We start from the raw sequence: 24346 nt of genomic DNA, 5'->3' as shown, positions 1-24346 counted from the left end.
CCACACCTGCCCGCTCCCTCCGCTCCTCCTCTTCCCTGCACCTCACTGTCCCTCCTGCCCGTCTTGTCACTATGGGGAGCAGAGCCTTCAGCTGCTCTGCTCCCCAGCTCTGGAACTCCCTCCCTCACGACCTCCGCAACACACACTCACTCCCACACTTCAAATCTAAACTCAAAACTTATCTGTTTAGAAAGGCCTTCTCATCCTGACCACTCTGACCATAACTGCTCTGTCTTTTAATCTATATTTGTTTTTAAATGTATTTTTAATCATTTTACATTGTTCTATTTGTATTGTGTATGTGTGTATATGTGTACGGCGACCTTGAGAGCCTTGAAAGGCGCCTAACAAATAAAATGTATTATTATTATTATTACTTTATTTACTGACTTGGAAGTCGTCCATGATGAGTCGGACTGGTCTGTGAAACCTGAGGACGTGAATGGATCATGACTTGGACTGACTCTGAAAAATCTTGACTTGACCACAACTCAATACACACAGTAGAAAAATGAAAGAAAAAAAGGAAAAAAAGAGAAAAAAAAACATAGCATGGTTAATAAAAAGGGAAACAATGTTAAACTAAAAATATTTGTGTATTTGTAGTGAATAAGCAGCCAGATGTCTGACAGTAATTGTAATAATGGGCTCTTTATACGCATGTTATCTGAATTCTTATATTTATTTTTATTTAACTTTAGACTGACATTTTTTTATATTAATATTAATTTAAAACATATATCATTTTAACTAACTAATAAAACGGCACAAATCCAATAACATTTTCCCTTAAAATTATAATATAAAGGCACATTAATATTTTGTACAAGCATTATAAGTATAAAATATTTCACATACTTAGTTTATTATGTAATCAGAAACGCGGTCAGACCGGAAGTGCCAGCGCGTTCACCGGAAGTTGTTGCAATGAGCCCTCTCTTCACACTGTCCCCTATCTCTGCTGTAAACAACACGGGCGCTGTTTCCTCTACAAAAAGGGCATCTACGCCGCTGTTTTCGCCCATAACACCGCGATCGCTAAGTCAAACATGGAGGACGACGTGTTGACCACTCTGAAAATACTTATTATTGGAGAAAGCGGCGTTGGAAAAAGCAGGTAAATGGGGAATGTTCTTTAAGAAACTGGTGTCGTGGCTTCAGGCTAGTGTTAGCGTGCTAGAACGATCTGTATCACCCCACTGCTCTCCATATGTTTACTATTGTCAGGGATTGTCGTTTTAGGTGTTTATTTAACCTTTTGCTTGGTGTAAACGTGTCAGTGTAGCTCGTATATAATCCCAGCTAGCCACAAATTGTCATGGCATCACGTTATTGCACGTATGGTTAAAGATGTTGCAATCACGAGAAAGCAATTTTAGCCTTGTATAAAATGACTCTTTCTCTCAGTTGGGGTCGAGGTATTTTTCAGTGTTGATTATAGGGTATAAAGATATAATTATTTACTTAGAATAAAATAAAAACATGTGGAGCTTGAAGAAATATTGGTGTCCTACAATGTAACACTATCCAATTTGCTCATGAAATCAGTCTATAAAGATGCCCCTTGCTTGTTTTCATTAATATATTATTATTCCATTGCCTGGAATGTTCTGCAATATGGTATTAAATGTATCTATTTCCATGATGACAAGCAAATTGCGCCATCAGAGCAAGTTACAAGTGAAGTCTGTGGAGGGGCTTGTCCACTCATAGTAAGACTGCATATTTTTTCAAGGTGTTTTATTTTAGCAATTAATATACAGAGATATTACAAGTCTAATGTCATACTGTTGAAAATTCCAGTCAAAGAAGTAACAAAAGCAGTTACATAATGCATCTTTACTTGGCTGAGTTCAGAAAAATGTGAAAATTACAGATGGGGAACCACAGTAAATATGAATACTAGTTCCAGTAATTGCAAATTCTGGCTGAATGATTTGGGTAAAATATCAAATATTTATTGCTATTAGATTTGGGATTGATGTTTTAATAATAGGATTCTGTTCAAAGCTCATATTTTAAATCTGACCACAATAATTGACAAAAAGAAAAAAATAGTTAAAAAATATAAATGACAAACTAATACAAGAATCACACTCCAGAGCATCTTTGTACAGATTGAAACTACAGGTTTAGCAGTTTGTTTGTTTTTGTTTTTAATGTAGAAGAAGGCGGGGTATTTTGTTTGCAGGTGAATTTATGGTACTTGAAACGTTGCCAAAAAATATAATTTGTAGCCTTTGTGAGATCTGCTAGTTGCTTCCATTAAGATTGCGAAATTGGATTTGATTATGATTAATCTTGCAGCCCTACGACAAATATAACCCTAAGCCATGTCGTAACATTTGCGTAATAAGATACAGTCTACGTATCCTCCCCCTTAGTTTTATGGACCTATTGTGCTCATGTCTGCTATGTAGTTATAATCTATGACACCCGTGGATCATTATGTTATAATTTGGACATTTTAAATCACAATATTCATCTAAAATGACTAAATAAAAGAAACAAGCCTGCTGACTCAGAGAGCTGCAGTACCCAATTGGAGCAGATGATTTGAGCTGTAGAGAGTTGAATTATGAACTGGTATGACTCATTATAGATACAAACTAACTACTCAAGTGTTGCATTCTTCTATTTATTTATAATAATTTTGTACATTTAGAATATTTGGGGGGGATAATTCTACTTTATGGTCTGGTTTCAATGTTACTGTTTATTGTGTATATTTACTTCAGCAATGTATTACATTTAAGAATTTGGCATATTGTGACAGACTTAGTGGGCATGTAGGGGGGCAATGATGTCTTGAATACAGGAGAGTAAAGATTACTCAAGCACATGTATCACACTAACTACAATTTTGAGAGGGTAAATGAGAAGGGAAACAACTATAACATGGTTAAAAAGCTCAATTTTGCATATTTGGTCTATTTTAGACTCTCTTTAAATATTATGAAATGCTAAACCCTACAGGTCTTTTGAATGATTGGTGATGAAATTGAATTTATTTACTTTACTCTTGGCCTAATCTAGCTCATACCACTGTCTGAACATCATTACACAGACAATATGGAAGAATTAGCAGACATCAACCATCACATCAGAACAATAAACAAATCAAGCCATAAATAATCAGCTGTCCAAAAGTGATCTTAGCTTGCATGTAGGCAACCATTCTTAAGATTTTTATTTGATGCGTATATGGCAACTTAGAATATTCATTTCACAAAAACATAGTTGACATATTTATAATTAAGATTTTACAAAAAATTGCCTGCTTTTTTCTATTTTAATATAATTGTGTTTATAATTGTATTTCTTGATATGCAGCAGATGTTATCTAGCAACCATTACATTAACAACCATTACGTTAACAACGGCTAAAACTAATATATACAATAGCCCTGATTAGACTAAAAGTAAATGACAACACCTTTATTTTGTTATATGAAGGTTTAAACTGCCAGAAAAAATAACATATGCACTTCAACTGTATTTTGGGTATGTAGAGGTATTTAGCACAGGTACTATCCCACCAAACCAAGTCCTAATTAGAAAAAAAAACATGAAAACCTGTCATATGTACTTTAAGCTGTAGATACAATCATCTTCAACTCTCCATAGAATATAGCATGCAAGAAGAGAGTATTTCATATTCCTATAGGCCAAGTACTGTACTGTCATGCAATTTCAATTAGCTTAATGCTACACTTTTAAGCTAAATTGTGTCCTAGTATATGAGGACTACACACACTCCTATTCACAAGCAACAACCATAAGATCACAGGCTAATTATTATAATGTCTATGGTACAGTGCTGCTTTGTTTCACTTTCTCTAATACATTGACTGTGAACATCCACTGTTAACCTTCTTCATGACTTGATCAGGAGCTAGCTTTATGTATTTTTGTTCTTAAAATGTGAAAAAGGTGCCAAAAAATATAAAGTTGGAGATTTAGCCAACTTGTGATTAGTGAGTTGGAATTGGACTTTGTCAAGAAGTGGATGTAACTCTTTGACTTCATATAGCGTCACAGTAAGATTAAAACTTTTGCTTAAAATTTAATCAAAACTAAAACCAAGTTTAGTTATTTTGAAGTTATTTATTTTTAAGCATAAATCTTAAGTTAAGTTGAATCCATAGATGTGCTAAACCCATTAAAATATCTCTCTCATAATAATGACTTAATGTCTTCCTGGTTACCTCATCTGCCGCATGCATACAACAAACAATGAGCTAATGGTTTTTACAGAATTATGTCCAGGTCAGGGAGCAGGGTTATCATCATCAGAGCTATAGCCTGTGCTAGTGATTACTCATAGAGGAAACCAACGCTGTCCTCACCTTAGTCAGCCACTGATGTCATGTGATCAAGATCTATTACTGGATTTCAGATGACATCACAGCGCTCTTTAGGACATTAATATTTAATATAGATGGGGGGCAGCTAAAATTAATATGATCATTTATTGCAATATAAGTGGTTCAGTCACAAATAGAAAATGATCAAGATCAACATTTGTGGGTTTACCTTTTGGATATTTGGGGAAATGCAATGCCCCCCATCAGATGACACTGCAACATTTTGTAGGCCAATAATATTTAAAACAGATGGCAACCAGCTAAAATAAACATTACTGAAATGGACATTGCTGTGATACAGTGAGGTCTTGGGTGTAGTCTAATAGAAATGATCAGGTTCAACAGTGTGGATTTAACTTTTGGATATTTCATGGCAAAGTACAATGTAAACAAATGTGGAACACTGGCCTTTGCCCCCCATCTGGGAGTATGATGTCACCACCAATCGATATTTGCAGATGATGTCACCGACATTCCCTGGGGAAGTGATGAAAACTGTAGGCACTGCTCTGAGGCTTTTTTAGCCTTTAATCTGAGCTTTATTTTAACACAATTTTACCAAAAAGAACTGATTTAGCTGGAACTACAACAGGTGAGATGATTTTTACTGTTAAACAAGCCCCTCTCAAATAACATTAGCCAAAATTTTTTCAGTTTGGCGTACTCACCTTTTGACTGAAAATCAAGCACGTAAACAGGACCGCGAACACTCGTAGGGATCACAGGCTCCTGAAAATGTGTTGTTTAAAACCATTTAGTATTTTGTGACTTTTAGGCCTTAAAACTTATTAGGATGTGCTCAATAATGTGTGCATTGTGTCACCATGGTAATTGATATACATTCCATCATAGACATACATGCAGAAACCTCCAGCATGATGTCACTGCAAAGTATCAATAGGAGAAGGGTTAGGGAAAGACCAAAAGATAGGGCTTCAAAAAAGTCTTCAGAATAAATTATGAAAACAAGATTGTAAAATTTTATATTATTATTCATTCTTCCTGTAGAGATGATTTTAAGAGTCTGCCCTCTACTGGTAATGTGTATTCACATTGATAAAGCCTTGTATTTTTTCACATGTTTTTAAACCACATAAATTGTTGTTATTATTACAGGAATGGACTGAAAAATATTCGAGCGTGAAATTTCCATACTATGATAACTGACCAAAAATACCATGATTTAATGTAACAGGACTTTTTCTTAACAAAAACAACCTGGAATTCTTATCTGAAAAGTGTTCATATGATATACATTATTACTGTTTGGTTATGCTGGGCAGAGAAACACAAAGCAATTAGCAGGCCACATCCCATACAGGAATACAGTGTTGTAAATACCTAATGCAAGTAAACAACACATTAAAATGTTTTTGAGTGTGTTGCGTAATTCTTTCCATTCTTGTTGTTTTGCAGTCTCCTGTTGAGATTCACAGACGACACATTCGACCCGGAACAATCAGCTACAATAGGTGGGTGATTACGGCGCAGGCCTGGTTCATGCAGGGTTAGGAGCATGTGGAGGTAGTTAGACAGAAGATGAGCCACACTGCAGAGATAAACAGCTGTGTGAGGTAAAGAGACGATCAGCCCAAACAAACCAGTTCAGCTACGTTCAAACTGCGTATTTTTGTGTCCTAGATTAAAATCTTCTGTAAAATTGCCTCGTGGACGTTGTGAAGGAATGAGAAAAAAAAACAATGGCCAATGATGGTGCTATTGTATAAATTAAATTATACTATTAGTGTTATTATTGTTAATCATAGTGTCATACTAGTGCTTGATATGTCTAGATCACATGTGTCAAACTCAAGGCCTGGGGGCCAAATGCAGCCGACCACGCCATTTTATGTGGCCCGCGATAAGGTAAATTAAAATGTATGACTGTTTTTAAATGTCTGTTTATCAGGAGATACACAGTTACACAGTCATCCATTTTCCTGATGTGGTCCTCGATGAAATTGAGTTTGATACCCCTGGTCTAGATAGTCATGGGTTGTTTTTTTGGTTTTTTTTTATAAATAAATGTGATTATTACCTTCAATTTAGGGCTGGGTCATATGACCCAAATATTCAAGAAGGGGTATTATGCAAAATTGACATGCATGTTTTTGTAATCTTGCATTCTCTCCCACGCCCTATCCAAACCTTCCTTACGGCTAGCAGTATGATCCTGTCCAAGACTCAGCCTACGTGCCTATGTCACCCCTGCTTGTGCAAAAAAAAGCATGATACAGCACAACTTCACAAACCTGATGTGATGTTCAGTAGTTTATTTGGCAAAACGCATGCTGATTGTGTTGTCATAGCACTCTGAAGTGGAGCTTATTATGTTGTTTTTCGCAAATATAGCATTTTCAGAACAATAAAAGGCAACGTGGTGATCTAAATGTGTTATGTTTACAATTATTACCAAATAAGAAGTGTAATACCCCCTCTTTAAAACTATATTTTTCGTCAAATTGATCAATCTTGATTTTTTTATCTTATTTAACATAAATAAAAACGTCCTTGAATTTAAATTACCTGACCATACACAATACAGACCTTTCAATAATTCTCATTTAACAAAAAAACAAAACAGATTTGTTCCTCTAAAGTCTGAACACTGCTCTTTTAACTGTGACGATGGTGCTGTGGAATGAAATATTTGAGTGTAAAATTGGCCTGAGGGACAGTTTTGGAGAGTGACCTCACAAACATACCATTTTCATATCAGTGTGTGCTAGCTAGCCCTTGCTATCTTCAGTCAGCCATCTTGTCCTCCCTCAACTTTCCCCTGTTTCACCACATGTAAAAACAACCACATCAGAAGCCCACATTTCTCTGCTAAATCCGTCTGCTAAACCCAATACGTCATGCAGTCTCTGGCTCTGGGCGGTCTGGCTACGTCCCCCATGTAACTCTATGGATGCTAGCTAACTGACGCATTTTACAGGTGGAACATTAGCATTCTCGCAATCGATTCTTCAGTCCCCCTCTTTCCTGCTTGTAGTCACTATAATTTACCATTTCAAGCAGAGTTAGAGGAAGTTCTGAAGTATTGTGTGGTAAAGGATGTTTTGACAATTCATCATGGGTAATTATAGGCCCAATGGAGATGTTTGGCGGAATCTTGGAGGGTCCTGTAAGAAACATCTCACCAAAATGAGGTCACCGTGATAGAGACACACTGTTTGATGGAATTCTTCTGCTTTTTCTTTTGTAGGTGTGGACTTTAAGGTCAAGACTATTACTGTGGACGGGAATAAGGCAAAGCTAGCAATATGGGTAAGTGAAAATTTGGGTCTGTAATGATGTAATGAATTGATACTTTGCAGCTGATGTCATTAACATTCCTTGGGCGGTGACGCTAACTGGAAGCACTGCTCTGTCTGAGGCTCTGTTACTCAAGTTAGACTTTAATCTCATCTTTGTTTTAACACAATCTGACTGTAAAGAACTGACTTAGCTGGAACTACATTAGGCGATCTGATTTGCACGGTTAAACAAGTCCGTCTCAAATAACATTACAGTCACAAGCTAACTAGCATTAGCCAACATTTTTTCATTTTGTCACTCACATTTTTTGTTGAAAATCAAACGCATAAAAAGGATCATGAAAGCTTGTACCACGTTGCTTAAATCCATTTCGTATTTTTCTTGCCTTTTTAAACAATCCAAAAACTATCAGGCTGCGTTTGCTAATGTGTGTATTGTGTCACCTTGGTAACTGCTGAACATTTCTATTTGGGGAGCTACATGTCTATCGTGAGAGATGTCCATAGAAAGCAATGCATTATTCTTTTTCAAGTGTTTTCATTAGTGAATTCTGTGGGTTCTGTTTTGGAAGAAATTATTAAACTGAATTCTACTAGAGATGCTGGTAATTTGTTATTTATAGTTATTTGATTAAGTGTCCAGAAGATGGCGCCAGAGTCATATGATTGTACTCAAAAGCAGTCAGGGGGAAAAAAAAATCAATGCTGTGGCCAGTATTCAGTCAAGTCCCTTTAGCTCATTTCAAGTTATAATTTACAAGAAAAATAAGTGATTGAGTATTGTAATAAGTTTGATTAGAGTTGTTCACCACCAATTATAGTTACTACAATTTATTATTTTTGATAGGATTTGTTTATATAAGATAGATAAATCAATATTGACTTAAAACTTGGCTAACCACTTTTATAATATAATTAAAACAGTTGAGTTCAATTTTTAATTCACATTGATTTATCTGAAAGAGAATTCATTTCATTTTTAACACCTTTATTTGTTCCTCTGGGCTTCAGTAGCTCAGCATTTGAAATGGAAATTCAGTGTAAACAGCAGGGCAGCGCGCTAAGAAGAGCGTGTTTCCATAAAAGACATAACTTACTGGAGTTGATCACTATGATCACTTTTCAATGTAATACTGTAGTAACATCACATTCTTTAGCTGCTTTTACCTTCCATCCTGCGTTTAAGTTTTTTCCGTGTACAGTTCACAACAAAAGTGAACATTTCAACCAAAGTGAGTTTACTATTGATTGCACTTCAACATTAATTGAAACTATTCTTTTTTGTTTTGACAATTTTCTGTAGTTCTGTAGCATTTTTAAGCCAGACCTAATTTACTTTTTAGAGCTGTTAACAATGTTCTTTTTTGTTTCCCTCATCATCTACTCGCCCATAATTGTATTTTGAGTAATTCAAGCATGTTTGAGCAATCTTTACTCGCTTATTTTCAAGAAGCCATATTGCCGTTCGACTTCCATTTCCACCACCACCTCTACACACTCTCTGCTCTGTACTTACTTCGTTCTTCTAATTATATTAATCGATGATACTCGTAGGATTCAGCAGCGCCGCGTAGTCATTTTGGTACAAATGGAAACAAATGTGCTACTCGTTAGCGTAATCTGCAGCTATACATCGGAGGTGCCGACAACAGCTTTGTTGTGATGGTGTTTATGGCAATGTCAGCTCCCATTGGGCACTGTATTTATCTAACACAGAAGTCACAGGACTTGTTTGTTTTAAGTCGTTCTAGATGAGTTTTAGAAGGGAAGGAGAGTGTATTTATATGAACGCCTTTAGAGGTGATTGATGAAGTGGCAAATGTACCAGGTTGTGATTGGCTGACAAGAGGTAGTACTCCTGTTGTAGTAATCTTGTAGTACTAATACTTTTTATGTTGCCCAGGACACAGCCGGGCAGGAGCGCTTCCGAACACTCACGCCCAGTTACTACCGCGGCGCCCAAGGAGTCATTCTGGGTAAGTGTCTTAGACTGCAATGCCCTGTATGCTAACATGCTCCAGCGCCACGTCGTAAAGGGGCTGATGGCTTTTCATGCTGCGCCACACACACACGCACTGCTCCTCTCTCTCCTCCCCACACCGGTCACTGTGCTCGCTCGCCCACTGGAAATATTTGAGCAAAAACAGACTATAGGTTAAATATGATATATTAAGTCTTCAACATACATTATGTAGCTTTTGTGGTGGCGGGTCCGTTACCTGCGGACACGGAGACGGAGACGTTACGGCTTTTGCCTGGAATCTTTTACAATATGCCATTAACCATATTTATCTCCATAGAGACGACAAATGACGCTACTAGACCAAGATACAAGTGAGATCTGTGGAGTAGTAGTAGGAATACATATTTTTCAAGGTAGCCTAATTGAATAAATGCAACATTAATACGTTTAATGTCATACTGTGGAACATTCCAGGCAAAGCAAAAACATCTTCATGAAGATGCACTGGTGTGGTGATAAAAGTTTTATAGGCAGGATGTCTGAGTGAATGACATGCATGTATGAATATTTTTAGCCTCCAAAGCCTTTATCTGATAAAAGCATCGTAACGTTTTCGTGGTAAATAAATGAACTGAACTGAATTGAACTGAACCAAACAGGTAACCAGAAACATAGTTACACAGTGCATCTTTAAAAGATCTCTGATTTATAGATTCTGAAATAATATTTTATCACTATATCATTGTGTAAGCATACATATTTAATATAATCATTTTTCAATAGTATTTGTGTATAAAAGATCCTATTGATTACAAAAAAGCATAGTAGATTTAGCATAAGTTTGATATGTCGCTGAAGTAAATGAAGACGATAAATGATAATATTGAAACAAATCTATACCACTGACACAATAACCTAAGAGCTGATGTAAACTACAAAAATAATACAAATACTGTAAAAAAAAAAGTCATGAACTGCAATAAATAAACAGTCATCTGTAATGAGTCAGAAGTTCCTATTTCAACCTTTTACGGCTTAAATCTAACTGTATTGCCAAAAATAACCAAAAACGTAGCAGTAGTGCAAAGAAAATGTACACACGATAAATATTGACCCTAAAAATATTGTTCCAGCTTTCATGTATTAAACAGTAAGTCGATGTAGTAATAATGACACGCCTAAGTAGATGGGACAATTACATTTATTTATGCTGCCCATCAAAACAAAAAATTGATTGTGTAATCTTTAGAAGCATGAATTCTAAAACTTCTATTAATAATTGCAGAAAAACTCTAAATTGGTTAGCTTTGACAGTACCTAAATCGTAGTTCAAAATCTTGAAGTATAACTAAACTGTGAGGTTCATAATTGCATAGCCGTATACTGTACTAAGGAATTCAACCATCAGTCAAAACAATCTCTCCAAGTTCCATTTCTTGTTTCCACAGTGTATGATGTGACACGAAGGGAAACTTTTACAAAGCTCGAGAACTGGCTCAATGAACTGGAGACGTACTGCACCCGCAACGATCTGGTCAAGATGCTCGTGGGCAACAAGATCGACAGGGTAAGCGATGACTACAGCTAGACAAATGAAAACATTAGATTTGAAATATACTTTTGAATATACTTTTACTCTAAATTTAGATTCAGTTAGTGCTCTGCTTGAAATGTGTCAGAGCGTTCAGGACTGAAATATGAACAGCTGTACCTGATTTTTACTGTCTTAAAAATGTGAAAACCAGAACTAGTTTAAACGGTTTGTAGTGATCCAAAGTTATTCCTCATTTACCTTATGCATTCTGAGCATCATAATTATTCGGAATTTTTTACAAGCACTTTTCCAGAGCATTTTAAGTGTGCGTTTCCTACTTACCGGAGAATAAAACGCTTTAAAATGAAATGCAGACGACACATAGCGGCCAGGCATATTTTGACCTCAAGAGCTGTTTAAGTGCAATATATCTGTACTGGGACAAGACAAATTCTGCTCATACACATGGGAAAAATCAGTTGCAATACATTTCAGAACAGTAAAGGTCTCAACTACAGCATTAGCAGCTTTTATAAAGAATAAGATCCCATGGAGACACTAAAAGGGCCAGTACCTAATTTTGAACCATGAGTGAAGAACGTGTTGGCACTTTGTCATAGTACAACATCGGTGAGAGAAGTAACTAAGAAACAATTGTATGGGATAGTTTCAGGTAATTTCTCTACATACTTAGGGCAGTGTTAAGTACAGCTGCACAGCACTGGACAACATTGCAATATGTTGTTAAGAACTGCAATAAAGTGGAACTAAACTCTAAATCTATTTCTTTTTGCTACTATATGGTGTTTGAATAGCACTATCTTCTATTTCTGTTTTGGCAATATTAGTGCACATTAGGTCAATTTACAGCTTTTTTAAAGACAAAGTCAAAAACTGTGTGAGCTGTCGTAACATCACACAGGACCGCTCTGATTACAGCCAGATCTGATTACAGCAACACCTGGCTGCAGGGGTGGATTTAGAAGTGTGAATACATGTTAGATCAATCACAATGTTTCTTATCCCTCCAGACCCCTTCCCCCCTTTACCTCGTCACTCTTCCCTTTACTCCTCCAGGTACAGCCCAGTTTAGAAGCTCTATTTGAAATGACAATATGGTTGTGAGCAAAGTTTAGTCCCACTTTAAAACGACTGTACATGGAGAGACAAAACTAGAAGACAAGACCAATCAAGGCTAATTTAGTAATTAATATGGAAAATTGTAAATAAAATTACTTTTTTGTTTCCATAAAAAACTGCACTGTTACATCATTGATTTTACGCTGATATTTGAGTTTGTTATGACTTTGATTATTGAGTTAGCCAACATTACTATATGTATATACTGTGCAGTCCTAGTATTAAGTTCTCCAGAATGCCACAGTACAAAATAGTTATGTCCTGAATAATTATTGGACCTTTTAAAAGCACTTGATGAATGAGCAGCTTAAACGACTAGAGCAGACCCTTCCTCTCTGGCAATGTCCCCAGTCTAGTCAGTGCCCACAAAGTACCGCATTATGGCTTTACTGTGCCCTGGTCTCTGTCTGTGGAGAGGAAGAAGTCATTCCCTCTGCTCTTTTGTTGCAGGAAAACCACGAACTAGACAGAGCCGAAGGACTCAAGTTTGCAAGAAAACATTCCATGCTTTTTATAGGTGAGTGAGGATTCCCCGTACCACAGCATCAGCTACACAGGACTACACCACAGCACTGTGAATTGTCAGTGAACTTATCAGACTTGACTTTCTAGATAGCCAAACCAGACTTACTCAGCCAACATTAGAATCTGGTTTATATCAAGACTTAACCTGAATTTTACTGTGACTAATTGAACTAAGCTAGCCCGGCCTTGGACTACTAAACCAGATGACTGTTGTAGAAGCCAGGATTATGTGGATAGGTTTGTCTTATCTTGTGGTCATTCTGCATCCAGACTGAGCTACTTGTTTTAGTGTCCAGTCATTTGCATACATGCTTGTACAAGAGGTAAATTAGCCCAATGTTCCTTCATCATTAACTTACTATATATATTGCTGCTGTATTTTACCTGATTCATGCATGTTTGAGTAATCCTATATTGTTCTGCATTCAAGACTAGAGTGCTCATAAAGTTTGTTTTCACCTATCCCCTAACTCCGCCCACTGCTCTGTATTTACTTGGAATTTTTCAAAAACACTCAGATTCCAGGTTATACTTGCAAGGTACTTGAGAAAAAATGTCTTCTTTAAGTAGGACTAAACCTCGACTTATAAACCATATCTGAACCAGGACTTAACCAGAACTAAACCCAGATTAACGTCTCAAATCGTAAACCAGCTCTCATCTCCTTATTTATTGTCAAAGTGTTTTATTTGCGCACACCTGCATGTCAGCGGCAGTGTCTCATATTGTAAAACTCTCTTAAACCAACCAATATCCTCCTTCATTCCAAAACACTTGTCCACAGACCAGAGTACACTGTACGGTCACATTTCCCCATTCTCCCTGCAGAGGCCAGCGCCAAGACCAAAGACGGCGTGCAGTGTGCATTTGAAGAGCTGGTGGAGAAGATCATCCAGACGCCCGGGCTGTGGCAGAGCGACACCCATGGGCGTAGCGTGACCCTGAGTGATGAGGACGCGGGTGGGGGTGGATGCGGGGGGTACTGCTCCCTGCTCTAGACCCGTGACTGCCACCTCTCAGCACACGCATATCCAGGAACTGTGAATGACTCTGCAAGCCCCCCCTACACTCTGTCCAATATAAGACTCCGCCCCCTGCACACACACAAACTCGCTGTTGTTTGCACACCTGGGATAACTCTGCTGCTCGATATCCTTCTTGTTCAGTTGAGTGAGATTGTTCGGTTGTGTTTGTGCAGTAGTTAACGTTTACATGCAGAGGAGATATACTAATTAGTGCCATAGTCTGATTACAAAGACAAACATAGAATTGGAGTTGCTCTGTTCTGAATATTATTATGAAAATCTGGAAGCCACAATATGTAATCGTTTCAAAAAAATAGTTCCTCAACTTTCAGAGAGCAGGGTGAAATTTGGCCACTGCTAACACCAACTAGCATGCTAACAGTGCATCAGCCTCCTGCTTGTTTCCACTGAAATGTTCCTATAATCGTCGACAGTAAAATGTCCATGGACAATGTTCCTAAATATGGTGTTAACTTTGTATTTCCATGGAAACAAATTGACATATTGTATCTGAAATAAGGTGCTAAAAACTGTGACGCTAGATCTGTGCCTAGATTCTGGTCTGGAGTATCCAACTAAAGTATTGGTCTACTATGGAAGTTTTAGGTTAGGTTTAGGAACATCCAGATTCGACATTGAAAGGCCTTACACACACTGGACACAGGACCTTCTTGTGATGAGGCAAAATAGCTCATCACTTTGCCACCGCCTAAATCACATCAACATTAATTTTAGCTAAAGCTACATACTGATGAATACTTGGACCACTTAAGGTAGTTTATTCTATATAGAGGCCGTCTCTCCTGCATGTAAACCCTTGTATGAGCTGTGCGTATGTTGTGCTTGTACATAACCAAATGTATCTTTCTGACTCTGGAAATGGTAACATATCAAAGCACACACACTCCTCACTATCTGCTCCTGTGCTGGTTCTGCTTGTTGCATCGCTGCTTGGAGACACTTATGTAATTTGTCAGTATCTTTCTGTATGTCTTTTTATTGCCTCATTTGACTTTGACTGATGTTTACAATGACTTGTTAGACTGGCTCTAAAATTTTCTATATCTTATTGCTGACATTAGGAACACTATTGTTAAGTTTTGGTATTTTTAATGTGCAGTTGTATCTGGTAATCTGACATTTCATTTAAAATACATGCTCATAATGTTAAAGGCGCTGTATCTGATTTTTACTGTTAAAAATGTGAAAAATTGAACTACCGTAAATTTTGGACTATAGAGCACACCTGAATATAGGCTGCACCCGTTAATTTTTAAAATATAAGCCGCAGGTTTTCATGGTTTTTTTTTCAAAATCGTCAGTACGGCACCAACACGCTATCAGCACGGGAAGAACATACCTGCAGGTTTAGAAAATGAAACGACACCAACACAGGCCATCTGCATTTATTTCCTCTGAAAGCTTTTTACATTGACTAAGTTCTTCTCACTGCCGCCTCCTACGCTGCATCATTGATTCATTAATACCAAGCTTGTGTGCAGTGGCTCCATTTCCTTCTTTGATGGCCAGATCAATGGCCTTTAACTTAAAAGCTGGATCATATGGATTTCTTTGTGTGTTTGATGAGCAAAATGAAAACTAAATCAAAACTAGTGTATCTTCAGCGCATAATCTTTCCCCATGTCTGTCTCACTTTTGTAATTACTGTTAGAGAGTGCCCCCCTGTGGCCGGTAGCCAGTAAAATCTATAAATTAGCCGCACAGTTGTATAGGCCACAGGGTTCAAAGCGTGGGGAAAAAAGTGTAGCAGCTTATAGTCCAAAATGTACGTACTTAATTTTAAACGGTTTGCAGTGGCTCAAAGTTACTCCTCACTTACCTTATGCATTCTGAGCATCCTAATTATCCACAGTGATGAATTTATAAGCACTTTCAAAGACCAGAGCACAGTTTAGCTGCCACAGTAAAGCTAACTACAACTAGCCTGTGAATGCACTTCCTGATTATTGGAGAGTAAAATGTTTCATAATGGGATGCACACAGTTGACTGATTTTGACCTCAAGAGCCTCAAGAATACATAGAAAAAACTCAGCTACAGGGCCTTTAAGTATTAAAACTATAAAATGTGCAGGAATACCTTGTTAAAGGTACACTATATAAGTTTTTTTGATGAAGGATCAGCTGCCTGTTTGTATCCACAGAGACAATATGACGGAATGTTACACAATGTGGTGTTTAACATATCTGTTTGTATCCATTCATTTTTAAACCTAAAATTTGGCTAAAATGTTGCAGTAAAGAGTTTCAGAGATGTTTGGTTTTTTTTCAATAGTCTATGGAAAGAAATATGGGAATTTTACTTCCAGAACCCAGGAAGGAGGTGGGACTCTTAGCTGTACTAGGATGGCTTTAGTTCAGCTACAAAAAAATAAATAAAAAAGGAAAAAATGACATATCACATTTTTTACTCCTTTTGAAACTATTTTTGAAACCATGCCTGTACCAAAATCAAAGTCTAAAATAAAATGATAGGCGCAAATTGCACCAAATAGCCTATTTTGCTCTTTATGAACTTCTAAAACCTTTTATGATTCCCAAATTTCTATCCACAGAGCACCACATACAACTCCACTTGAAAAAAAATCCCAAACTAAAATTTATTTGCCTTTTTATAACGGATTGCTTCAACAACTTGGCCTCATTCGTCTCTCTGTAACTGTACCGCAATATTGGGTCATGAATATTTGGGTCTGGAAAAATGTTTAGAACTCTCCAGTCTGGTGAGTCACTTTGGTGTTTCCAGTGAATTTGGAAAATCTGGGAAATTGAATTGTTTCAATTTTTTATTTTATTATTTTTTTTTGCATGGAATTATCTTTGTGCCATTTTGTGTGTGTTAAATGAATGAGCTGTTTACTTAAAGGTCCTATCTTATGCAGAATAGACTCTTGTGAGCTTGTAGCCATGTTGTTACCTCTTCAAAAACATGCCTGGAGTTGTGTTTTGTTTCGTTCACACATCTTTGAGTAATCCTTTCATTATTAACACGTCTACATCTCCAAAGCTCAAAATGCTTTGTTTCACCCTGTAATGTCATGAAGTGGTATTTTTCATGTTAACATATATTCTACCTTGTGTTCAGTAGACATATGACTTTAGTGAAGGTGTATGGAATTAAAAAACTCAGTGGAGCACTTCCTGTATGACATGATGTCACAAATTAGAACATATGTGTTTTCTGTATGAGAGAACTCAGTTATGCAGGGTTTGTGTGAATGAAAACAACATGCAACTCCATGTATGTTTTTGATGAGGACATAGATCAGAAAATGCCGTAATATGGGCCCTTTAATCTATAATATTTTTAACTTATACTTAGCTGATAGAAACACCGGGATAACATTGTATGCTATGGTGCAAAATAAAGTAGGCGTATTAACTTATGGAACAGTTTGGGAGATATGTGAAAACTTGTAAACCTTGTACATTTTGTGTATTTTAAAACATGGTGGGAAACCTCTTGTATGAATTGTAAAGCTGAATGTATATTCACTACAAACCGCCCGATGTATTAAAATTAATACATTTCTCTTTTTTATTAATGTCTTGTTTGTATATTTTTGGAATATGTTAAGGATTCATTTCTAGGCATTTTCTTTTTAAATACAAAACATTATATGCCACCTTGTGTTTCCATTTGCCAGGACTAAAACAAATGGTACAAGTTATAGCAGCTTTGGAACCAATCAGGAGTGAGGTTGTTGGAGGAACTCGCCCCTTCCCACCCTCACTGCTGGTGGGCTAATTATGGACAGGTTCCTTTACTCCACATATTGTGCATGTTGGTCAAAGTCTCCTTGGGGGTCCTCCGTGATTTACATACTTCCAGGGCATCAACACTGGATAAAGAAGTAGCTTCAAACAGCAGGACCAAAGACGCAGTTCAAGTTAGCATATCGTTAGTCATGTTCCTTTACTTGGTTTGTTAGGGCGTGGCTCCTGCCCTCCAGGGGTGTCTGCTGTAGGCTGTGAAAAAAACAGTGTAGTTCTCAGCCAGTGGTAACACTCCAAACACCAGCAAGTTACTGTAAGCAGCCGACTTACCTGCTTGTGAGCATAGTACACTATCAAAACACAACTGCACCTTGGCTCCGTCTGTACCCTGCACCATCTTCCTCTTCCTGTCATCTTCCTATGCTCCTGTGATTGTATGATGTGAGTCTCATTCGCCTCTTCCTCCTCCCTCATTTATGCTTTTAAGGCCTGAGTCTAGGCTGGGCCTGCTAATCAGTTTGAGCTGGAACTGCAATCGTTCCATGCATGGGGATAAAATAAAAGTACCACTGACAATTGTATGATTATGTTTGATCGGGCATGAGGATTGGACTGATCAATCTGTATAAAAAAATACAGAGAAATCAGTTTGGATTTGCCACACAAGTATCACGGTACTGGGGAAAGAAATTTGACTTTATTACATGAAAAAAATGGGTACAGCCCATTTAACTTTTATTCCAAACATTTTAATGTGAAAACCACATCTGCCACAAGAGCTTGGAGTTTTACATATTTTTCCAAAACCAGCCAATGTAAAAGTGTACTTCTACTAGCGCATACTTTTACACAATGCTCCTTTAAAGCAATACTTGTCATTTTTCGCCCTCTCCCTTTTTTCTCGCTCTCTTTCTTTCTCCCTTTTCTTGCCATGAAAAACAGTCCATCTCCACAACAGGTGATTGAAAACTTGCGGTTGCCATGTTGGAAATGTCGCTGTTAGGTGATTGGTGCAGGTTGAATTCCTCTGTCGTAGTCTCGAGTTTGAACAGTGTCCGTGAAGCCCTACACCTCCGAAGTGTGATCCGTCTAAATCATCTCTCTGGCAGGCGTCTCAGGAAATAGTCCGAGCCCATAAGTCATGTCACTAGGGCTCACAGCAGCGGCAGGATGGGTATAATTCCTGGGTCACTATGAAAGAAAAGCACAGAGGTTGGCTGAGAAAGGCAGAGCAGCAATACCTCATCTCCTGTAGTAATTCAGGAAATATTTCTCGGTCAAATAATAATGGAAGTCTATATTTTTCTGTATTAATTTTCATAAGATTTAAAGAAGACATACTGTGTTATGCTTGCTATATAGTTATAATCTATGACAGTGGATCATTATGTTATATTTTTGACATTTTAAATTGCAATATTTATCTAAACGGCTTAACGTCTGTGTAATCCCTTAGTCGTCCAGGTTTGATCCATAGCAAAAGACGAAGTTTAAATCTGTCAACTGGACAAATCGTTGTAGGAGTGAAGACGTTTGGCTGCTCATCCAAGCCGCTTCTTCAGTTCTGGTCAGATTGCTGGTGGACACTGCCTTATATTCAACCTTTAATCACCCTGCTATTGTTCTCTTCTTTTTATGGAGGATGGAGTTATAGATGGGAGAGAGATTATGTCTCAGGCCCCCATTCCTGTTTAAGGAACGATTGTCTTTCCTAACAAAAATAATAATGACCAGAGAAGAAGTGGCTTGGATGAGCAGCGAAACATCTTCACTCCTACAACGATTTGTCCAGTTGACAGATTTAAACTTCACCTTTTGCTTTAAACACCGTAATAAAAAAAAACGTGTCCGCTGATTTCTAGGTTGCCTTGCGATACATCACTACCACATACTAAGACTAATATCGAAATTAGACACCCATTTGAGCAAGTATCGATACTGCAAAAAAAATCACACTAACAGGACATAATTTAAGCTTTTTAAATAGTTTTAGTGCCATTTATCATCTATTATTTTGTGCTTGAAAATGACATTATATAATTAAAAAAGAAACATTTTTTTCATTTTCATTGTGGCATCATAATCAGTCCTGACTATTGAGTGAATTCCTTAGATTCAAAGTCAAATTTCACAGTTTAGCATCGTGATAACACTACGTCACTGTAAATGTCACCACAACAAAATGCCTCTTTGCCAAATCACGTCGACATCGCCTCCTACGGATAGCTGCAGTTAACAATAGCGAGCAAAAATGGCTGCCGAATCCTAAGTGCACTATAGTTTAAGAAGATATAATTGAAGCTCAAAGTAAGTAAAAACCAGTGGGTAAATGGGGGGAAGGGGGAAACAGGATTTTTGGACCAATGGGGTCTTGAATCCAGGAGAATAAAGATTACTCAAACATGCACAAATCACCCTAAATACGAATAATTATAATGTCCTGGGGATTTATGTTCATAATACGCAATCTTCTTTAATAGTTCATGGTAGGATATTGACTCATTAAACTGGTGAAATATTTCCACATATCAGACTACGTCACCTATTTTGTTAATGGAAATGTTAGTAGATTCTGCATTCCAAACCAAACAGCAGAAAACCAGACTACTTTCAGAACACATTGGGAACGTTGTATGGTTTTCCAAAAATACACAAGCTTTCTCCCAATTGCAACACAGTCTACTACCATCAGACGTATTCCACTGTCTCGGATGTGTTTCGGATGTGTCTACAAAGATTCTCATTCACTTTTCCTACGGCAGTGACGTGACTGAAGATGGATCGGACCAGCCTGTGCCAGTAGCTATTCTGAAGAGCAGACGGAGGAAAAGTAGAATAAATCATGTGGAGGAGTCGAGAAAAAATTGGAGGGATGAAGATATGAAATGATGACAAGTGACAGTTTGTTCAGGAAAGTAAAAAAGAACAAGAGGAAGACAGAGGGCCAGTGAGTTACTAAAGGGACATGTGGATTTGATATTATAACGACAGCCTCATTTCTCTGGGACAAGTCTGGACCAGTGGAGTTCAAGACAATGAAAACAAATTGCCCTAATACATCAGAGTAATTAATGTTGTGGAGAAGCAGCATAAGTTTTAGCTATTCCAGTGTTAGAAAAAAACTAATTAAGCATTTTACAACATCTAGCTTCTTCTACTATTGTTAAAAACTCCAAAAATTGTGAGAGGCAAGAGTTTAAATTAGCTTACATTGTTAGTTGGTGTTGGGAATGGGTAGCTACCTCAAAATTTGCAATTCAGTATTTACAACACCAATACACTCATACACATAAGCTAGATACATAGACATTTAGTGATATAAGTATAATTTATATTGGCTGTTGCACTTGATCATGTGTTTTTGACTCTTGGATGGTTTTCCTTCGTGTGTATCACTGTGAGTTGATTTTCCAGTCTGGGATTGTGCTTGAAAGAAATCAGGAAAAGATGCAAGATAAAGGCAACAAGTAACTAAGCTAAAACTGTAAGTGACACAGCCTGTTTTGTTGGGACAATTCATTTCAATTTCAATTAATCTTTATTCCAGACTCATGGTCCATTTAAAAAAAAAACAGACAAGGACAGTGGCAAAACAAACAGTAACATTTACGTTTTAAAAAGACAACCACACCAGTGTCTCCACATCTTGGACTGATAGTGGATTGCAGTGAATCTTATGTTTGTGAGTGACATTATTATTTAATTTTCTGACTTATTCAGCCTGCAAATAGAACTGTACATTAAAGTTCTTAGTACAATTTCCAACGTGTTCGCTCGTGCAGTGACAAACATCTCGGTCACACTAGTCCATCGTGGCCTCCTCAAGAGCACCTGTAAAGCGTCATTATAATCCACCTGAAGCCTTTGGTCTGACATTGTCTGTAGATTTGAATAATTTTACTAGAAATTTTAAGAAAGTACATTTTAGATAATCAAATGTGTCCAGATCAGTCTAGTTAATTTGTGCTGTTCTGTTCCACTGTAAAAACCTACACATAATGATTTTTTTATATTGGTATTGGACTGTATAAACATTATGTGTTGGACATGGGGACATTTTATTGTATTTAACTGCTAATGTTAACGATGAACTGATAGTCTTATAATGTAATTCTAATGAAATGTGTATTTTTAATGTGTGTTCACCTGCCCAGGGACTGCACATGGAAAGCAGCAGTAGCAAAATCTGGTACAAATCATCTTTTCTTTTGTGAGATTAATGAGTTTGTATATGGTTCCTGACAAATAACGAATAAAAAAAGAAAGATTAACAGAAATGATTTGTTCCAATGTGCAAGTAGCCTAATACTAATTAGCTAAGTATATTTTGTTAGTGAGAAAGGAATTTCCCTTTGGATACAACTAATCAGTTTAATCAAAAATGTTGCAAGTTTCAAAGAAGGTTGTAGTTTTACACCTTGAATAGACCTATATATGTCAAATATCGGCTATGTGAATGTATTTATAGTGTTCTGGTCTTTCTATCATCATTGTTAATCAGAACATAAACTGCAATGACACGTGAACTTTACCTGAAAGGCCATCTTTTCCCATCACCCCTTTTAGCAGGTTTAACTTGTCGTGTAGCATACTAGCAACAACACTCTTTGGTTTATTTGGTTTGAACTTGGTGATGTTATCTAAGGGTCAGTGGAGCAGGTTTGGTCTTTGCTCCATTAGACAGACAGCACCTGAACTTGAACTCGGCTAAAACTCTCTCCCTGTGCGCGTCCTTCACACTTGTCACGCCTTTGTTATTCCGACTAATCAAATTGAAAACAACTCCTGCGACAAAGTGGAGAGGGGAACCAAAACGAGAGGGAACTAAATGAAAGCCATGTTTGAGTGGAGCTATTGTTTGCGTGACCCGGGTTGGAGCGCACCGGAGGGAGACGCACGGCTACAAGGTAAGGCTGTTTAAATTCAATTGTCCACTGTACCGCCGCTCCCTGTGGCTGCAGTAATAAACTCCGGCAGGGTTACATTACAGCGAAGCACTAGGGGTAAAAACAAACAGATCAGACATGTACAGGCCAAGACCTTAGACTTCCACATTTTGACATACCACACCCAATTGATTCAGTTTAAATAAGGCTTAAATCTGAGGTATTTGAATAGCAAACCGTGAAAGGCCACAAATCCACACAGCACTTCCCTCTGCATGTTTTTCACAAACAAAATAGTCAATGTTTGGGCTGTTGTATTATTAGCAATTGCTGAAGTCTTATGAGCCAACGTGTTACGAGCCAACATGTAGAGGGCCTGAATATGCCTGTGTACAATTATGGAAAAGTGAAAAAACATGCTTTTAGACCTCCTTAGTTAATGTAGAATAATGTAACCTTTTAACATTAAAGAGATGCTAAAATCCAGCGTCAATAATTATTACAATAGCAGTTAATCTTCACAATAAAATACATCTCACAAACCCCACTGTCCTGTCCTGGTCTGGAGTGTGCGGTCTGTTACCTCTACCACCCCAAAATCAAGACGTGTTTGTCAAAGAAAAATAAGCCACGCAATTACAACACGGGGGATGGATTATTTACACAAAATAATCAATTTGTTTCTACACACGCCAATCAAGTAGCCCGAGAGGAGGGCCCTGACGCTGATGTACACCAAACCGGAGCAGGCCGTGACAGTGTTAGGGGCATGTGGTAAGGCCAGCCCACGCGTGTTGACATAGGGTGATTAGTTTATTATAGCAGCAGTGGCCGGGTACATGGGTATTCGCTTCCAGCTCAGAGCGGTGACATCCGGAGAGTCCTGACACGCAGCATGACGTACACAGCCCAAATGTGAAGAGGCGTGGAAGGGTCACATGTGCCTCACAGGAGGGCACCACCGGATGGAGGTGTGGTAGGTTCACAACTGAGCTTAGTTCATAACAGCTTTTAGTGCAGGGGTCTTCACCAGGTTGGTCAAAATATGGTATGGGGGTTACAAAATCATTTTTCAGTTTGGTATTTTAGATAACACCTTATTTGAAGAAGACACGCCATGCTTTTTCTCAGGTAAGGTATTTAGCAATTAACTACACAAATGTGGATAATTATTTTACATTGGGTTTATTTCATACCTGAATATTGGCTTGCTCCATCTCTAAATTATTTTAAAGTAGGCTACATGTGTTTTTATTGTTGAAAAATGGCTACATGACATTTCTGAAAATTTTTGAGGAATTTCTAGTAAGTACAGAAAAGTGGGCGGAGACAGGGGGTAGGTGAAAACAAACAACTTAAAAAACAACATGAATTAAACAAATACAACAGTTATAACATGTTTGACAACTCATAAACTTTGACTTTAACATGTCTCCTTTAATATCACCTAAACATATTATTACATTTATGTGTAATACATACTCACAAATTTCTTTCTTTTTTTTCTGCACAACAATTAAATACAATATATTGTATGAGTAGAAAAACACAAATGTGATACAGTTCAATCAAGACGGGGCTATTGCACCTACAGCAGAAAGGCCCTGAAGCCAACTACTAACTTAATGTTTTCAAAAATGAAAACTTTATAAACAAACTTAAAGAGCTCAGCCACGGATCTATTTGGCCATCTTCCTAAATGAACACATTTTTATATATTTTAATTAATTTAGAGCAACTTAAGCTACCCCCTTTTGCTCTACTTGTTTAAAATAGTCTGCCTCATACCATACCTGCCCAAGTCATTTTTTGGTCAAATTGAGTTTTGTGAGTTTTCAGTCCCATTCGACTCTCAGGTTTCAGGTTTCATTTATTTTCATCTCCTTATAGAGAAATTTGGCTTGGATTAG

The 24346-nt window shown here is 37.4% G+C and overlaps 1 protein-coding gene across 1 annotated transcript; it reads left to right on the top strand.

Moving 5' to 3' along the window:
• Positions 1-923: 923 nt before the first annotated feature.
• Positions 924-17378, top strand: LOC117388078 (ras-related protein Rab-18). Its single transcript, XM_033985540.2, has 7 exons — positions 924-1117; positions 5784-5839; positions 7576-7637; positions 9531-9603; positions 11039-11157; positions 12715-12781; positions 13618-17378. The coding sequence occupies exons 1-7, from the start codon at positions 1050-1052 to the stop codon at positions 13785-13787; spliced, it is 615 nt and encodes a 204-aa protein (XP_033841431.1). The 5' UTR covers positions 924-1049; the 3' UTR covers positions 13788-17378.
• The last annotated feature ends 6968 nt before the right edge of the window (positions 17379-24346 follow it).

This window comes from Periophthalmus magnuspinnatus, chromosome 20 (genome assembly GCF_009829125.3).
Source record: "Periophthalmus magnuspinnatus isolate fPerMag1 chromosome 20, fPerMag1.2.pri, whole genome shotgun sequence".
Taxonomy (NCBI): domain Eukaryota; kingdom Metazoa; phylum Chordata; class Actinopteri; order Gobiiformes; family Gobiidae; genus Periophthalmus; species Periophthalmus magnuspinnatus.
The sequence above is the reverse complement of the archived record's forward strand: the minus strand, read 5'-3'. Positions and strand labels throughout refer to the sequence as shown.